Below are 17,154 nucleotides of genomic sequence, written 5' to 3'. Positions count from 1 at the left end.
CCATATAGCGTAATGTGAATTTTGGCTCATAGTGGGTGGGTTAATGTGAATTTCGGCTCATACTGTGTGGCGTAATGTGAATTTCGGCTCATACTGTGTGGGGTAATGTGAATTTTGGCTCAGACCGTGTGGGGTAATGTGAATTTCAGCTCGTACTGTGTGGCGTAATGTGAATTTCGGCTCGTACTGTGTGGGGTAATGTGAATTTCAGCTCGTACTGTGTGGGGTTATGTGAAGAAAGAGGCACTACTGTCAGTAGCTGGTGAGCATAGGGACATGTGTAAAAAATGCTGGTGTCCTGTGTAGGAGGGATCTGATTGCATAGAAAGAGGTAAATGTGTCTCTGATGGCACATGTGTAAATTATAAACTTGTGTTATATTAAAACTCAAATGTTCGGCCCCCTAACTCTCCAGTACTTTTCAGAGTGGCCCACTCAAAATCCAGGTGTAGATGCTGGGGAGTGAAAGGGTGGGATGTGTTGGTTGAGGTGGGAGGTGGTGGGGGGGATGCATATGCACCTAGGAGACTCTCTAGTTCCGCCACTGGGTCAGGGATAGGTTGGGGAAGTGTAAGCAGCAATAGGATGCAGCGGCAGCTAGGACTCATGGTTATGCCATAGCAGACTGTACCGACCGGTGGCCGCAGCATTATGTTTCATCTTATTTCTCGGCGGTGTATTATCTCTACTTTATTATTAGGAACAAGGGAGAAATGACATTAAGCCTTGTGATTTTACTGAGAATATGTAAAATAGTGCTATACACGCCCAAAATGTGGTGCTAGACACAACCCTCCCGCGGTGCACCCCCTAATAAAATTAGCTGCGCACGCCTATGCATAATAATAACAAGTCCCTTACAGTGTTGCTGTGTTGTCCTGCATCAGACCAGTGGTAGTGTCCTGGGCATCAGTCAGTCCAGTGACCAGTCACAGTGGGGCCCTCTGCTGCCATATATCCAGTGCTGCTGAATAATAACAAGTCCCTTACACATACTTGATTACCTGACCCTCTCCATGAGGGAGAAAATGCTCTGTTCCTGGACTTTCCTGGTAATGTACGATTGCCATCACCTGTGGTGAGCTAGTTAATTGATAAGAAAGGTGTTTCACCACAGGTGATGGCAATCATACATTACCAGGAAAGTCCAGGAACAGAGCATTTTCTCCCTCATGGAGAGGGTCAGGTAGGCAAGTATGCCCTTACAGTGTTGCTGTGTTGTCCTGCATCAGACCTGTGGTAGTGTCCTGTGCATCAGTCAGTCCAGTGACCAGTCACAGTGGTGTCCTCTGCTGCCATATGTCCAATGTTGCTGTATAACAAGTCCCTTACAGAGTTGCTGTGTTGTCCTGCATCAGACCAGTGGTAGTGTCCTGTGCATCAGTCAGTCCAGTGACCAGTCACAGTGGGGCCCTCTGCTGCCATATATATAGTGCTGCTGAATAATAACAAGTCCCTTACAGTGTTGCTGTGTTGTCCTGCATCAGACCTGTGGTAGTATCCTGTGCAACAGTCAGTCCAGTGACCAGTCACAGTGGTGTCCTCTGCTGCCATATGTCCAGTGCTGCTGTCAGTGCTGTAACTAGGCATTTTAGCGCTGTGTGCAAGAAACAGCATTGGCGCCCCCCACCCTCCCCCCATGCAAGATAGGGGCAGTGCGCAAAAAACAATAGGGGCGTGGCTTCATGGGGAAGGGGTGTGGCCACAAAATAATACCAATTCATACTACGGTGCACAGTAGTCTCCATTATTCAAATTACGCTGCACAGTAGCGCCACTACACCAAGTAGAGCCCCTTTTACACATTACGGCAGGCAGCGTCCTCCTTTTTACACATTGCTGCAGACAGCATCCCCTTTTTACACATTACGGCAGACAGCGCCCCGCTTTTTACACATTACGGCAGACAGCGTCCCCCTTTTTACACATTACGGCAGACAGCGTCCCCCTTTTTACACATTACGGCAGACAGCGTCCCCTTTTTACACATTATGGCAGACAGCGTCACCTTTTTACACATTGCAGCAGACAGAATAGTTAGAGAGAGCGAGATAGACAGACAGATAGATAGATACTTACCATCTCTCCCCGCTGGCAGTCAGGCTCCTCGGTGCTGGCAGATCCTTGGCAGGGGGAAAGGAGGAGGAGGAAGGGGGACTGGAGCCGCAGCAGCGTAGTGTAATTGGTAGTGCAGCTGTCCCTCTGCTTCCGCATTGGCTGCCCGCTGCCGCTGTGAATACTGGGATGTGCGAAGCGCATCCCAGCATTCACAGCAGCTCTGGGCAGCTAATGCGGAAGGAGAGGGACTGTTGCAGCTGCGCCACTACCAATAACATAGCGCTGCTGCGGCTCCAGTCCCCCTCCCTCCTTCTCCTCCCCTGCCTCTGGTGCTGCTGCTCTCCTCCACTGCCTCCGGCTTCTCCAGCGCGTTGCAACCAGCACAGCAGAGGCGGCTTGTAATGAGTCAATTTGATTCACTACAAGCCGCTGGCCGTTGCGCCCGCTGGGTGATTGCGCTGTGTGCCAGGCACACCTGGCACACACGTAGTTGCGGCGCTGGCTGCTGTATAAGTCCAGTCCATTGCAGTGGTGCTGTGTTGTCCTGCATCAGTCCAGTGGTGGTGTCCCTGTGCTGCCGTATATGTCCAATGGTACTGCCGGATATGTCCAGCGGTACTTCCGTATAAATCCAGTGATCCTGCCGTATAATTCCAGTTGTACTGCCGTATAATTCCAGTGGTACTGCCGTATAAGTCCAGTGATCCTGCCGTATATGTCCAGTGATCCTGCCGTATATGTCCAGTGATCCTGCCGTATATGTCCAGTGATCCTGCCGTATATGTCCAGTGATCCTGCCGTATATGTCCATTGATCCTGCCGTATATGTCCATTGATCCTGCCGTATATATGTCCAGTGATCCTGCCGTATATATGTCCAGTGATCCTGCCGTATATATGTCCAGTGATCCTGCCGTATATGTCCATTGATCCTACCGTATACTGTATGTCCATTGATCCTGCCATATATGTCCAGCGGTACTGCCGTATAAATCCAGCGATCCTGCTGTATAATTCCAGCGATCCTGCCGTATAATTCCAGTGGTACTGCCATGTAAGTCCATTGATTCTGCCGTATAATTACAGTGGTACTGGCGTATAAGTCCAGTGATCCTGCCGTATAATTCCATATAAATGCATATAATTCTCCTGTCTGACACTGCAATGCCACTCCTAGATGGGCCAATTGTTTGTGTCGCTTAGCTTAGCCATACAGCTACCTCATTGCACCACTTTGATTTTTTTCAAAAATCATCCAGATCCAAAACCAAAACACGAAAGAGTGGTTTTGGCAAAACCAAGCCAAAACCAAAACACGAACAGGGAATTAGAACCAAAACCACTATACATTACATATATAAGACCGAGTTGACTAAATGTGGGTAAGTAACTATGAGGTCAGTTCAATTACCGTAGGTGCAAGTTGCAGAATGCGAGTTGCTGTTTTCTCAACAAATTAGCAATACAAATTACTTTTGCAATACAAATAGAAACTTGAATCGAACAAGTCAGTGTAAACTCGTATTTTTACACCTCACTGAGAGGGTGAGAGATGCTAGGGAAAATCCTTATTTTTCAGTTAAAATGTTGGGACCCCCTCCCCCTCCCCACCCCATTGACTAATTACAGTTTCCAGTTAGCTTAATTAGTCCAATAGTTACATGTCATTGTTTTTTTACAAAATGGCTCCAGATTACTCCAAAATCAACTTTTTTGTTGCTTTATAAACCCCAAATTTAATTAGAGTATTTCTTTTTTTGAAAAATATATATATTTTTTTTTAAATTCAGTCACCTCAAAGAATCCCAAAAGCATCTTTTTTCCTACTTCTTTGCATCTTTTTTCACATGAAAGTAAACAAAAAAAGATTGCTTTTTATCATGTTTTACTTTTTTTAAATGCACAAATCAGATATTTAACACCATTTTAAAACCTCCAGTGCTTTTCCTGATGCCCACAAACAGTCTTCTGCATGACTCTACAAACGAAATTGTCCCTTTCATAGGGTCCAGGAAGGTCATCCCACTTTTTTATGCACTTACTGTATCTCATTTTGCATTTGGCTGACAATTCACAACTCCCTGCTGCGAGTACATCAAATAGGCATTTTTAATTGAATTGGAGAATCCTCGGATGCACACATTCATGCAAAGTCTGCGAGTTTCATTAAACAAACTCGCAACTCGTACCTAATTGGATTGACCCCTATGTATGTATTATGCATATTTATGGGTAATGAAACCTTACAGTGTGTGGCACCACAAATTCCAGGTTTGGCTATAACTCCCATCCTATATAATAAAAGGCTAATGCTGCTCCTCACCTCTATGGAGGGAAGTTTGTGCATGTCAGTGACCACTAGATGGCGGCCGACAGAGCAATTCAAGTGTTGCTCCATTAGGGTCCGCACATCCACAGGCGCTGACATTGCTGTTATGTTGTTCCGTCACACTCTATGACAGGCAGCGGTGCCGGCATCATGAAGTCTCCTCTCCCCCTTCCCTGTCACAGACTCACCTCACAGTGCAGTGTGCTGGGCGGATCTAAAAGGGGGCAGAGCTACACTGGAATAAGGGGCGGAGCTACACGGGGCCAGGCTGCTGCCGACAACACAGAAAGACGATTTGCCAGACTTCTTTATGTAAGTGGCTGGAAAGAGTGAGTGAAAGTGTGTGTGAGTGTATATGTAATATACAGTGTGTGTGTGTGTGTGTATATGTACTGTATACAGTATATGTGTGTGTGTGTGATTGTACTTTGTGTGTAATGTATGTACAGTATGTGTATGTGTGACTGTGCAGCATAATGTGTGTAAGCGTCACTGCTACAGGGGCGTTGCGTCTTGTATAAGCATCACTGCTACAGGGGGCGTTACGTGTGTAAGCGTCACTAGTACAGGAGGTGTTGCAAGTGTAAGCGTCACTGGTATGGGGGGCGTTGTATGTGTAAGTGTCACTGGTACGGGGGGCGTTGCATGTGTAAGTGTCACTGGTACGGGGGGCGTTGCATCTGTAAGCGTCACTGGTACAGGGGGTGTTCCGTGTGTAAGCATCACTGCTGCAGGGTGCGTTACGTGTGTAAGCGTCACTGTTGCAGGGGTCGTTACGGGTGTAAGCATCACTAGTTACGTGTGTAAGCGTCACTGGTACAGGGGGCGTTATGTGGGTAAGCATCACAACTGCAGGGGGCGTTACGTGTGTAAGTGCCACTACTACAGGGAGCAATATGTGTAAAAGCATTGTTTGCTGTCCCTTTGTAAAGTATGGAAGGGGCACAAATTTATAGTTTGCAAGGGGGCGCCGAACACCCTAGCACTGGCCCTGGCCCTTATATTGGTACAGACACTTTGAAGTTGCCAATATCAAAACTTCTAGAAAAAAGAAGTTGGTTTTCTGGCTTGCAGAGAGTCGTAGAGAGATTCCATCTAACCATCAAGAGGACCGGTTATAAACAAATTCATCTCGGGTTGTAAAATGTTCAGCTCATGAAATGAAGTCCTCTGGCTCCGTTATAAAAGCCTATTCTGAATCATAAACATTGATGGCATGAATGAGTAGTGAAATACTCTCCATGAAAAATATCATATCCTAGTTCTCAGTTTTTGTCTGACAGTCGCAGATTGCAGAATTCCGTATATTTATAAATATTGTACGTTCAGTTGCATAGATCTTACCAAGGACACCGTATATTTAATACTTCCTCTAAATTATTTGTCACTACTGAGCATCAGTATCCTAAGAGCTGCTTGTTGGTAGCGTCCGGTGTTTTATCTGAGATCTCTATAATAATGCATTTGGATTAATAGGGGATTGTAAAGTGCGTCTCTTGTTTCACTATACATTTTGTATTAAACCTCAATTGCCAAAGCATATCTTTTCTTTTTTTTTTTTGTAGGGAGTGGAGTCAAGAACTGTCAGTAGAATGAGGTGGACAATATTGGGTAAAATTTAGGAAATTCTCAGGAGAATTGGGGAACTCGCTTGCCTTAACATGGATCTACAGTGGGAAAGTGAAGCACCCATTGACACAGAGGGAATTTATTCTAAAAAGTTAGGGACCACATACTGTAGTTGATGCTTGGATGCAAGGGCGTAGCTACCATAGGTGCAGGGAGTGCAGCTGCTATGGGGCCTAGAGCTGAGAGGGGCCATCTTCCCTGTCACAGTTACACGTTATATACATTTTTCACCACTAGGTGGTACATAGGGTCCTTTACAAACTTTGTCCATGGAGCCTACAATATATCTAGTAATGCCCTTGGGCCTGCTCATTGTAATTTGGTATAAAATGAACTGAAGGGCATTATAATGTTCATACTGTAATATAAACTGTAAACTGTAATGTAGCACAATATGAAGGGGAGGCACCATAGTATGGCATAATATGAACTGGGGGCAGTGTCGGACTGGGGTATGAAGGGCCCACCGGGGGAATGCCGTGATAGGGGCCCATATATAGGGGAGTGGCCAGCCTACAAAGGGGGTGCGGCCAGCCTCCACAGAGGCTTGAATTGCACAATAGTCTTGTACAGTGTAATGCAACATATCTACCATGTACAGATGGGTCCACGGTTATCTTGACTAATTTTCTGCGCCTAGGCACAACATGACTTATTAGCATAAACCCTTCATCTGTCGTTCTCAGTTGCAATACAATACAGAGAACAATACAGCAGGGGATTAAGTCCGACTGGACAGTCTCAGTTAATCCTATTAAAGGTCAAGATAAATGTGGACCCATCTGTATAATACAAGTGCACAGTCTGGAACCTGATCCCTAGAGGAAGGAGTGGGCCCTCAGGCAGTGGGGCCCTCCGGTGGTTTCCCCTGTACCCCTGTCAGTCCGACCCTGACTGGGGGCACTGTAATGTGAAAAAATGTTAATTGGGGACATCGGGGGGCAGATGTATTAAGCCTGGAGAAGTGATAAAGCAGTGATAAATGCAAGGTGATACAACACCAGCCAATCAGCTCCAATATGTAAATGAACAGTTAGGAGCTGATCGTTATCACCTTTCACTTATCACTGCTTTATCACTTATCCAGGCTTAATACATCTGCCCCTGAATGTCATAAAGTCACTTAGGGGTACTGTGCCCTAAAATGTGACATAATGTGAACTGGGGCACTACTTCAGTTCATAAAATAAACTAGGGCACTACTATGGTTCAGAATATTAACTAGGGCACTATTATGGGACATAAAATTATCAACTGCTGCAGAGAGGTGTCTCTAGAAGCATTGAGATGGGGCCCCTTCAAATTGCTGTTATAGGGCCCACTAAGTTCTGGCTATTCCCCTGCCTGGTCGTGCCTTATTTTATACTTATTGCCAAGTGTGTAGAGGCGGGTTAAACACATCCCTCTCTATGTAATTAAGGCAACATGCCAATTGAAGAGAGGTGGATATGGATCTTTGCTTTCCAGGCATTAACAAAAAAGGGAATCCTTAAAACAACACAAGCCCATCCACAGGACACATTCTTCATGTACTTATCATCAGGGCTGCTGCTTCCAGGTCAGACCAACAAGAAGCTATTGGTAGACACAGCCACTATGCAGAACTTATCGGCGATCTGTCCTCATCATAATCTGCCATTGCTGTATCCCCAAGGAAGAATCTAATACCTGTATCTTTCCTTCCCCTCTAAAGAGTCAGTTTTTGCCCAAAGCGAAACATTTTTGGGGCCTTTTGTAAAAAAAATATTTCCAGCTTGCAGTATTCAGAGCTCCTGGCTATTACTGATAACACATTACCTATCAAGACAAAACTAATCTCTTAATAATGTTACATACATACAAGGTGTGACAATTAAATAACAAGACTACTTGGAAAAAAAATAAGCCATCCTGCTTCCGTTAAAAGGAAGTACATTGACCTTGGACTATCCCAAAACAGTTTTGCAAGTTTCACCCCTCTCACACAGATAGTTTGCAGCGTTCAGATCAATTGTGCTTTTCCTGTGCATCATAAAAATGCTTAACAGTAGAGCAATGTGTTCACTTAACATGTTTAGTTAACTGAACAAAACGCCCACCAAATCTTTCTGTATGCTACCCGAGGCTTATGGGGCAGATTGTATGTCACTTGCACGTGTACTTGAGTGGCACAAAAGATTTAGAAGATGATGAACGTCCCGGAAAGGCCGTGCACATCAAAAATAAACAAAAATGTGGAAAAAATGTAGAAAACTGTTCAAACTGGAAATCAAATAATAGCAGAAAGGGTAAACATCGACAAAGAAACTGTTAGGCAAGTTTTGCATCAAGACCTAAACATGACAAAAGCTAAGATGGTCCCGAGGCTTCTCACTGCCAAGCTGAAAGAAAATTGTAAGCAAATTTGTAACAAAATTCAAGTGGATTCGCATTTTTTAGTTGAAGTGATTACTTATGATGAAAAATAGATCTTCCAGTATGATCCTGAGACAAAACACCAGTTCATGCACTGAAAAACACCATCATCACCAACAATGAAAAATGCACGTCAAATCAAATCCAAATTCAAAGTCTTCTTAGGGCTATACTGTATTCAATTGCAGTCGGATCCTCTCCGACGTAGAGGATCTGACTGCAGGCTATTCACAAGCGGGCTGTTTCCGCCCATTTCACCCTCCCTGTCGACAATTCATTTCCGCCCTCTTTTATGGGCGAAAATGGATGGTCAAAAAGTCCCATTTTCGACAGCACCGCTGTCGGAAAACACATGGATGAGAAGAGATTCCGCTCATCCATGTGTTTTTCGACTAGTCTGAATTTCCAACTGGGCGGAAAACCGCAATTCAATTCAGTATTGAAGTGTCGGAAAGTTCCGATCATCGGCGGAAAGTGTCGGCTTTCGGAACTTCCGACTTCAATTGAAACCTGCCCTTAATTGTTTTCTTTGATATTAAGGGTGTTATTTTGGCAGACTGGGTACCAGAAGGTGCATCAGTGATACCCCGTTCAGATTGCCAGCTTTGAACATGGGTTATTGGCACATGAGCGTGCATAACCAGGGTTCCTGTGTGGTTTGAAAGGTGTCTGGAAACATACCGGGTCGAGCGACTCAGTATTTCAACCCTGGTAGTGAGCAGGGTTTAACTCGTGTTTAACCCGGCTCACTGTGCGGTGTGAACGGGAGCCGGGTCGATGCGACCTGGTCCCCTTCACAGTGTGTAAACGGGCGGCGCTTGGAGATCATGTGATCTCTAAGCACCGCCCCTGCCATGTCACCACTAATATCACCCATCCAGCGCTATGCCGGGTTGCAGACAGTGGCGGCAGGGCACCTAAGGTGGGTCGCACCCTGGGAGCTCCCATGTCAGACTCCAGGGTGCGACCCGCCTCAGGCGGTCTGAAAGGGGTATGAATCAACATTACTGCAAAAATGTTCTAGCAACTTTGCGGGAAAGAATCAGTTTTTGTGAAGCAGTTTTTGGCCGAGAATCAGATTGCAGTGCTAGCACAGCCTCTATCCTTGCCAGACCTAGCACCATTGACTTATTTATTTTCCCTAAAATCAAATCTGTACTCAAGTGCACTTGTTTTGCATCAGTTACTGAGGTAAAGAAGAAAACTACGGAGCTGTTGAAACAGCTGATAGTGTATAGAAGCAGAAGGGAAGTACATAGAAGGGGAATGGAGTTAAAATGCACTTAACTTAATTAAACGTAAATTATAGCATCAATATTTTTATTTAATAGCCACACCTCGTATTACAGATACATACACATATGTCCATTTTAATTGCATGCAAATTATGCACTGCTGTAACACAAGATATGTTTCATTACAATGATCATCAATCTTTGTTTTATTACAATCCATCAATACTTGAAAAATGAATGTATTGCTATGTACTGTTATGATAGCTAAGCAATCTATTTTTTGCATACTTGGCCGGGGACCTGGTGCTACATTCTGGTTTCCATGGCCCTGCCCCCTCAGATTAAAGCCGCAATGTGCAGCATTTTACAGCAGGGACAGTTCTTGGATGACAAGGTTCAATGCAAAACGCGTCATCCAACCTCCCAGCAGCCCACAGGATCACAAGTGCCCTTCTTTCTCTGGTCCATGCTCTGGTATTCAGAAAGATAAAGTTAACATGACAAAATGGTTAAAAAATTAAGTTCTTTCAATGTGCCGCAACGATGTTGTGTGCCGCCAAGTGCTGTGCACTTTCCTGAGAGTCACAGTAGCCCAACATTGCTAATATTCCCTTGCACATCTATGGGGTCCGATGGAAAATTGACAATGTTGATGGCCATAGGATGCCAGTGTTCCGACCGTCCCGACTGCACTTTGTGGATATTGCCTGGGACAAAATCCCCCCCAAAATGAGTGTCCGTAATGGACGCAAAGGATGAAACACTCTGGATAACAAATTGTCCTATGGAACATGTGAACGGCACACAAGTGGCAGATGTATGCATAAACCTCTGTGCACAGACCTCAAGTCCAGATGAAAGTCTTTTTATATTAGTCTCTGGATCCTCTTTTAAATGAAAATACAAAATGTAACTTTTTTTTAAAATTAGTATTTGGTCACCGACATATTTTTTGGTGTCGCTTTACTCTTGTAAAATTCTTTGGAATGAATTGTGTTTAATACTTCCAGAAATTGGCCTTATTTCTTTTCAATTATTTATTTATTGATTTTAATTTTTTTCCTCCTAGTAATAGTTCTGGGATAGAACATGTCATCTCTGAGTGGCCGTGTACAGACTGTGTTGGGACTCGTCCAACCAGACCAGCTTGGCTACACCATGACACATGAGCACCTAACAATGACTTTCAACTGCTGCTACTGTCCACCACCTGCTCACCAAGCGGCCTTGTCCGATGGACCCATAGTCATGAAGAACTTGTTCTGGCTGAAACAAAATCCTTACAGTAAGAAGGAGAACCTTCTCCTGAACCAGGAGGTAAAAGCTGTGAAAGAAGAATTGATTTCCTTTAAGGCAGCGGGCGGTGGCTGCATTGTGGAGAATACCACTACTGGAATTGACAGAGATGTAAAGACTCTTAAGAGACTCGCAGAGGAAACTGGAGTCCACATCATCTCAGGTGCTGGGTTTTACGTGGATGCAACTCACAGCCCCGAGACTCGTTCAAAGACTGTTGAGCAGGTAAATGATAAAGTATTGACAACTGCTCCTAGGCTATGTGCTACTCCAAATGCATTTAGCTTCCCGGCTGTTGGTATTCCGGTGACCATGTGACCAAGGCTGAAATCCCTACACTACTCAAAGTATCAGGAAAATATCGGAGTAACTTAGCCGTAGCCGTCACTGTGGGGGGGGGGGGGGGGGTTGTTAGCCCTAGCCACCACCCTTGGAGGTTTAGGGTAGGAAGGCGGGAAGGGAAATACTTACCCCCTACGACTTCAGGATCATAAAGGTTGCGATGCTGGTGTCGGTCATGTGACCACCGGCATCCCGACAACTGGGATATCAGCTGAATCATATATAATAATAACTCTGGAATGTTTTATATTTCACTAAATATGACCATCTTGCTCTCTTATACTCCTCTGTCATGATAGGAGGTGTCAGGTCCGGCGATGGGGAGTTTCAAAGGGACACCTATACCAGGCCCACAGTTTCCGAGTCTCAGATGGGACCAAAACACTTACTGGTCACCAACCAACAATATTTAGTAGACAAATTAAATTAAGAACCGAGCCAACAAGTGGCACAATAAGAAGAAAAAAATGTGAAGTATTCCCCTCTGGTTACCCCCCTGGCGAGGAAATAACGGGTGCGCAGTACTTCATCTTTTAAAAACACTAAAAAAGACTTCTTCAATAACAAGATGAAACTGGGACATGCTGTAACCCATAGCAACTGCTTTGGCCATAGACTGATGAAATATGAATAGTGCTTTTACCTTATTTAATACATTTTCTACGTGAGTTTTTAAATTGGTAATAGCATTTTAGAATTCTAAGTCTTGGGCACACTCATTAAAAATTCTATGGGTCCTGTATATTTGGCAGGTTTAAATATCGTTTTGCAGGACATGTTCTTTCAGCTTCACCAACTCATTTAGGTTGTCAGGATGTTCCTTGTTCTTCTCGTCAGTTTAGTCTGTAATACAATGGTTCCCCTATTAGTGAGAAATCTTGTGTCACACAATATATATGAGCTTGCACCTCGCCTCATCGCTTTGGCATTAAATGGCATGCCCTTATTGTGTGCACATACTGTAACATAGTCCTGTTATGTATTCTGGTAACTTATCTGATTCTATTAATCTTAGCAATGCATTCTTATTGTAAAACTAGCATTACAGTCAGGAAATACGGCTATTCAACAATAACAATCTTTAGCACATGGTATTTAAGAATTGAGAAAACATGACTCATTTAGACTCATGGAATATCCTGTTAGATCATTTTCATGATCCAATGACGTTAACTAGAACTTTTGTGCTATAAGGGATCACTTTACTCCTTATTCTATGATTGCCATCACCTGTGGTGAAACACCTTTCTTATCAATTAACTAGCTCACCACAGGTGATGGCAATCATACATTACCAGGAAAGTCCAGGAACAGAGCATTTTCTCCCTCATGGAGAGGGTCAGGTAGACAAGTATGTAACAAATTTGCTGCTGCGATTAACTCTGAATTACCCCCCTTGGCCCTTGTACAGAACAATTGCTTCCTATGTAGAATGATGATTACATTTTCCTGAAGTTATACTCCCTGCTGCTCAGTGTATGTGGAGAGTCCCATCTGATGCGTCCTACTGTGTGAGCAGCAGTATAGATCCTCGCTACAGTTCCGGCAAGCCCTGTTCAGGGTTCTCAAAGTCTCTACCTGTGGAGGTCTGTTCCACATGAAAGGGAAACTCACAGGATAGGGACTTTGGCAAACATGCATCGGCAGAGACACTATGGGGGAGATTCAACTCTTTTCACCCCTTTTCACACCCATTCTGTTTCTGCCCTCAGGGGCGGGGTAACATTATTTCAGCTAGTTACCTCCGGAGTAGCGAGGCACCCAACCCTTTACACAGCTAAACCTGATCACTATGGGCGCAATATGCGCAATAAGGGAGATCATTGTAGAAGGAAATTGGGCGTGATATGTCATTTGAATCTCACCCAATGTATCACATACATTATGGGGGAGATTCAAATGTTTGAAAACTCAGTTGGGAGTATGTTTTTCCTATCTAAAGGTGGGTACACACTATTAGATATATCTGCAGATCAATTGATCTGCAGATATATCTATGTACGGATCGGGCAGTGTGCTGTGCATACACACAGCCCGATCCGTCGGGGGACTGACGTCATGAACCGCCGGCCGCCGCAGCATGTGTACGGGCGGTCGGACGACCGCCCCGTACACACACAGCGACGCGCCAATATATCGTTAGATATATTGGCTGTCGGCTGTGCTGCGCGGCCGACGCGATACGTCTATGAACGACGGAGTTCACAGACGTATCGCCTGTACACACTGGCCGACGGTCCCGCGATGTATCGGCCGTTCAAGAGAACGGCCGATACATCGACCAGTGTGTACGGGCCTTAATAGACAGGGAAAAAACAGACACCCAACCGACTTTTTTCAAACATTTGTATCTCCCCCTGTGTGTTGGTAAGTAAAACGTATTTAGCCCCCCATTTATCAAGCCTTGGAGAATGCACAGTGATAAAGTACCAGTCAATCTGCTCCTAACTGCCATGTTACAGGCTGTGTTTGAAAAATGACAGTTAGGAGCTGATTGGTTGGTACTTTATCACCGTGCTATTTTTTCACTCTCCAAGGCTTGATAAATGTGGGCCTTTATTCCAGTTCATGTAACTCCTTCTAAAACCACATGTTCTTTGTAATTGTATTTCTCTGACGTCCTAGTGGATGCTGGGACTCCGTCAGGACCATGGGGAATAGCGGCTCCGCAGGAGACAGGGCACAAAATTTAAAAGTTTGACCACTAGGTGGTGTGTACTGGCTCCTCCCCCTATGACCCTCCTCCAAGCCTCAGTTAGGTTTTTGTGCCCGTCCGAGCAGGGTGCAATCTAGGTGGCTCTCCTAAAGAGCTGCTTAGAAAAAGTTTGTTAGGTTTTTTATTTTCAGTGAGTCCTGCTGGCAACAGGCTCACTGCAACGAGGGACTTAGGGGAGAAGAAGTGAACTCACCTGCGTGCAGGATGGATTTGCTTCTTAGGCTACTGGACACTAGCTCCAGAGGGACGATCACAGGTACAGCCTGGATGGGTCACCGGAGCCGCGCCGCCGACCCCCTTGCAGATGCCGAATAGAGAAGAGGTCCAGAAACCGGCGGCAGAAGACGTCTCAGTCTTCATGAGGTAGCGCACAGCACTGCAGCTGTGCGCCATTGCTCTCCGCACACTTCACACCAGCGGTCACTGAGGGTGCAGGGCGCTGGGGGGGGCGCCCTGGGCAGCAATGTAATATACCTATTCTGGCTATAATATATCACATATAGCCCCTGGGGCTATATGGATGTATTTAACCCCTGCCAGGTTCCAAAAAAAACCGGGAGAAGAAGCCCGCCGAAAAGGGGGCGGGGCCTATTCTCCTCAGTACACAGCGCCATTTTCCTGCCCAGCTCCGCTGCGAGGAAGGCTCCCAGGACTCTCCCCTGCACTGCACTACAGAAACAGGGTAAAAACAGAGAGGGGGGGCACTTATTGGCGATATTTATAATATTTGAGCTGCTATAAAGGGAACACACTTATTAAGGTTGTCCCTATATATATTTATAGCGCTTGGGTGTGTGCTGGCAAACTCTCCCTCTGTCTCCTGTCAAAGTCAGAAAAATGTCTCAATGCACGTTGCCATATTTGCACCGCACACTGGTCCGCGCTGCGCGTGCATGCGCTCTCCCGTGGATTCGCATACCCGCAATAACGTGCACTCGCAGGCGCGGTATGCGTATTTACGGTAGAGTTTATGTAGTCGTAGCGTGCGACTCATTCGTTACAAATGTTCACAATTAATGTAGTTTATAGATCATGGTCCCTTTGATAGATTCTGAAAGTTTGGTTAAAATACAATATCCCAGAGCTGAGGAATCCCTCTTTATATCGTACAAAGGGTCTAACAGGAATCATACAGCAGTGTTTGGTACCCATCGGAAGAGTATTTAATTAGCAATATTCCGGTGTTGGTTTGGAGCGTATTAATCGCTCGTGCGAATAGTTATGGACATAAGAAGTTTATGTCCATTTCTATTAATTACACATACTCAGGTATGCGGCGGGAAACCCAGTTTCCCACCCACCTGAGCTGTTGGAAATCGTCACAGCCCACCTGTATGAATCACCCTATGACCTTTTGTTATGATGCAGGGCCGAATTCCTTCGGCCAATGGACAATGGGATTGTAGGACCAGGAGATTGCATTGTGTGTGGGGCATAAATAGGCAGGCCGACCACATCCAGCTCTCACTCTCTCATCAACGGTTATCTGCTGATAGCCGGGAGCTGGATATCGAGGCGCAGGCGATCATACCCTTTGTGCGTAAGTTTCTCTCCGTAATCATTGTCTTTCTGTGAGCCAATTTCTCTCATCTCATCTCTCTCTCTCTCTCTCTCTCTCTCTCTCTCTGTTCTCTCATATCTCCCCTAGACTAGGCTAGTATTGTATTGTATTAGTTAGTATTGTATTGTATTGCATTTAGGTCAGTGTAGTATTGTCTTTTTGTAATTATTGTTTAGTTCTGTGGTTAGGAAGTCTCTGTTATATTGTAGTGTATCATATGTACTGTTATCCCCTTTTACAAGTATATTAGATATAATACAGTTAATAGGCTTTGGAACCTAAACCAGCATCTGTGTATTTCCTATAGTGTTAAGTGTTCACTTGAGCGTCGGTGACGCTCAAGCAGCTTTGTAGATAGTCAGGTTACAAGGTTGCACTTACACCCTGTACTCACATTAAGGTATTCAGTGTATTTCATTGGTATAAGGTTTTATCATAAAGGTATAGTGTTGTGAGCGTCTGCATCGCTGGTGACCTCCTCGTGGTCTCGAGCGTAAGCTACGCCATAGCGAATCATTACTCTAGTCATAGCCAATAACGTGTCCTGTGATCCCTGGGCCGTGAACGAACGTGACGCTTGAGCGTCTCGCCTACGGCTGAGCGATCGTTACGCAACTAGCGTACCATTACGGTACTTCTTAAGTAAACAGCGTACAGTGTTCTTAGCTTCATAAAGGGTTGTTATACGACAAAGGAATTCAGCATTGTCAATTGCGGGCTCGTCCTATCCTTCTCATATCTGCACTAGGTAGATCAGCAGACATTATCCCTCCAGCAAAGGGTGGGAGGTTGTCTCACAGTGCTGACGGGATAAGCGTCTGCTTCGCTTAGATAAAGAGTGCTGAAGGAATCCGGGAACCGGAAGTAAGAACAAAACGCTTGTGTCTTTTAAAACTTTTATTTCTCTTCTGTCTTGCGTATACACGCACGCATACATATATCTGCATTTCTGTTTCATTTTTCGTATATCACTATTCCTGTTTGCCAATTTTATAGTTGATAGAAAGTGCTAAAAAGAGATTTGCTGTTATTTAATAGTAGAGGTGATAGTTAAAGTATAGAACAAACACACGGTTTGTCTGAGATACAAGGCAGTCAGTGTGGATTGCGGTAGATGATCAGGGATCATTTACATTGATAAAAATATATTGTGTTACGGTGGATCCTTTGCATTGCGTACACGTGTCGCTAACAAAGACTAGCGTACGCAATCCAAAAGGCAGACGCACGCAGCGTTCATTACGCAACGTAGCGTCCGGTTACGCCCACGTAGCTCAAGTTGTGATAAAGTGAAGTAACGCAAAGGCGATAATTAACGCACAGCGGTAGATAACGCGAAGCGGTAAATAACACAAATCTATTTTTGGAAAATCTGAAATTTAGTTTAACAGATCCTGCTCCTAATTGGTAACACTTTTGGCCTAAAGACAATTTCTGCGCAGAAATAGATATAGAAACAAAAGTGTACATGTGTTGAGTGAGTGTGTTTTGTATACAAAAGTTTATATAACTTTAAGGTGGAACCAAAAGGAAAGCCGGGTACTCGTCAAGGGACATACGTGTAAGTGACATATACGGTGGCTAGGGAGGCATC

General features: G+C 44.8%; 1 protein-coding gene across 3 annotated transcripts in view; it reads left to right on the top strand.

Annotated features, from left to right (window-relative positions):
• PTER (phosphotriesterase related) overlaps positions 1-17,154 on the top strand; it is a 414,219-nt gene that overhangs the window by 315,612 nt on the left and 81,453 nt on the right. For all 3 annotated transcript variants that reach the window (XM_063921498.1, XM_063921499.1, XM_063921500.1), the window contains one exon: positions 10,715-11,166. In XM_063921498.1, coding sequence (XP_063777568.1) covers positions 10,735-11,166 — 432 coding nt within the window. In that variant the 5' untranslated portion in view covers positions 10,715-10,734. The remainder of the gene's footprint in view (positions 1-10,714; positions 11,167-17,154) is intronic.

The sequence above is a fragment of the Pseudophryne corroboree genome, chromosome 5 (genome assembly GCF_028390025.1).
Source record: "Pseudophryne corroboree isolate aPseCor3 chromosome 5, aPseCor3.hap2, whole genome shotgun sequence".
Classification (NCBI taxonomy): Eukaryota; Metazoa; Chordata; class Amphibia; order Anura; family Myobatrachidae; genus Pseudophryne; species Pseudophryne corroboree.
Note: the sequence above shows the minus strand (reverse complement) of the source record. Positions and strands in the feature narration are given on the sequence as shown.